This window comes from Penaeus monodon, chromosome 20 (genome assembly GCF_015228065.2).
Source record: "Penaeus monodon isolate SGIC_2016 chromosome 20, NSTDA_Pmon_1, whole genome shotgun sequence".
In the NCBI taxonomy this organism is placed as follows: Eukaryota; Metazoa; Arthropoda; class Malacostraca; order Decapoda; family Penaeidae; genus Penaeus; species Penaeus monodon.
The window spans coordinates 20,934,659-20,936,042 of NC_051405.1; the positions used below are offsets into that span (position 1 = coordinate 20,934,659).

At 40.5% G+C, this 1,384-nt stretch overlaps 1 protein-coding gene across 1 annotated transcript in view; it reads right to left on the reverse strand.

The window, feature by feature from the left end:
* Positions 1–1,384, reverse strand: part of LOC119585700 (equilibrative nucleoside transporter 1-like) — a gene marked incomplete at its 5' end in the record, with an annotated part of 13,328 nt that overhangs the window by 10,586 nt on the left and 1,358 nt on the right. The window contains 1 exon segment of the mRNA XM_037934374.1: positions 182–263. Coding sequence (XP_037790302.1) covers positions 182–263 — 82 coding nt within the window.

A 1,384-nucleotide genomic window follows, 5' to 3' on the forward strand; every position in this document is an offset into this window, starting at 1 on the left:
CACATACTGCATGTATACATATATACGAGGAAAAAAAACGATAGATGCTATAAAGAAGCAGAAAATGAAACGAAGATGCTATAAAGAAGCAGAAAATGAAACGAAGATGCTATAAAGAAACAGAAAATGAAACGAAACTGAAATAAAATGAGCAATCATGACCCATGTAAGCCTATCTCACCGTCTCCGCTGTTATAAAGAAGTTCCAGGGCAGCAGTGTTGCCATCCCCAGTGCGTAGAAAACCAATGTCACCAACAAGGGTCTGGAAGAGATAAAGGGACTGTTAACAAATCATGAAAAAAGGAAAGAAAGAGAGGAAATAAGTGAAAAACAGTGTAGGGTGTTCGACCTGGCTATATACAAGACTCCACCCCCTTCCGGACTGTAAACACACGGCTGGCAGGGCTGTATCACGATTGATGATTAATCATAAGGATATGAGGTATCGAAAAACATCAACAACAAAAACAGGAGTCCCGCCTCGTTGGCCGTGAGCGATGCCCGTAAGACTTTCCATGCACCGGCTAGTAAATGGGATGTCTCAATAAGCCTTTCATTTATCATGTGTCATCTCATGGATACAGTGAATTTTTTCATATATGACCCTTCAGTCTCTTCTATTTATAGACATGAATAACTAACCTCGAAGGTGTAAAATCCGTTCTGGCTACGTTGTGCAATGCAACACTCTAGCTCTAGCTTCACACTTCACAGTGATCCCATTTCTATGATTCTTTATGAAATACAATGCCTTAACATTGGTACGATGCAATAAAAACAGTATCGGACCTCTTGGCGATATTGACCCCTTCAGAAGGCGATGGTTGAGTTCTGAAATAGCATTTGCATCTTCGTAGGTTTACGGCTTCCATCCATTCATAACTACGTTTTTCACACAACACCGATTTCATCAATAGTGGGATATTTGATCGGTTTATCAATTTCTACTGAAACATGGGTGGCACCCTAGCTGGCAGGGCTTTGCCACGCTTGGTAAGTCATTATGAAATCTGACTCGTAATTTTGGTTACAGTATCGCTCTGCAAATTCTCATTTCCAGAGTCATTAGGACATGTCTCACCAGTAATCACATTAATACCGGGATACCGGAAAACTTAAATTATAGTCGGATTTTCTATTTTTCTAGAAATAAGGGTTGCGATCACACAGTCAAGAGGTCAGTGGTGGTGGTCAGAGTAAAACCCATGTCTGAATAAGACTATTATGACTCTACCTTCTTTTTTAGGGGGGGGGGGATAGCCATGGTAACCATGATAATCCCCGATCTTAGAAATCGCACTTCTTTCTCGACCTGATTTCATAGTTGTATATGAGTGACGAGAAAAAATAGTGGCACAAACATTTTTCAACTCCCTGTCTATT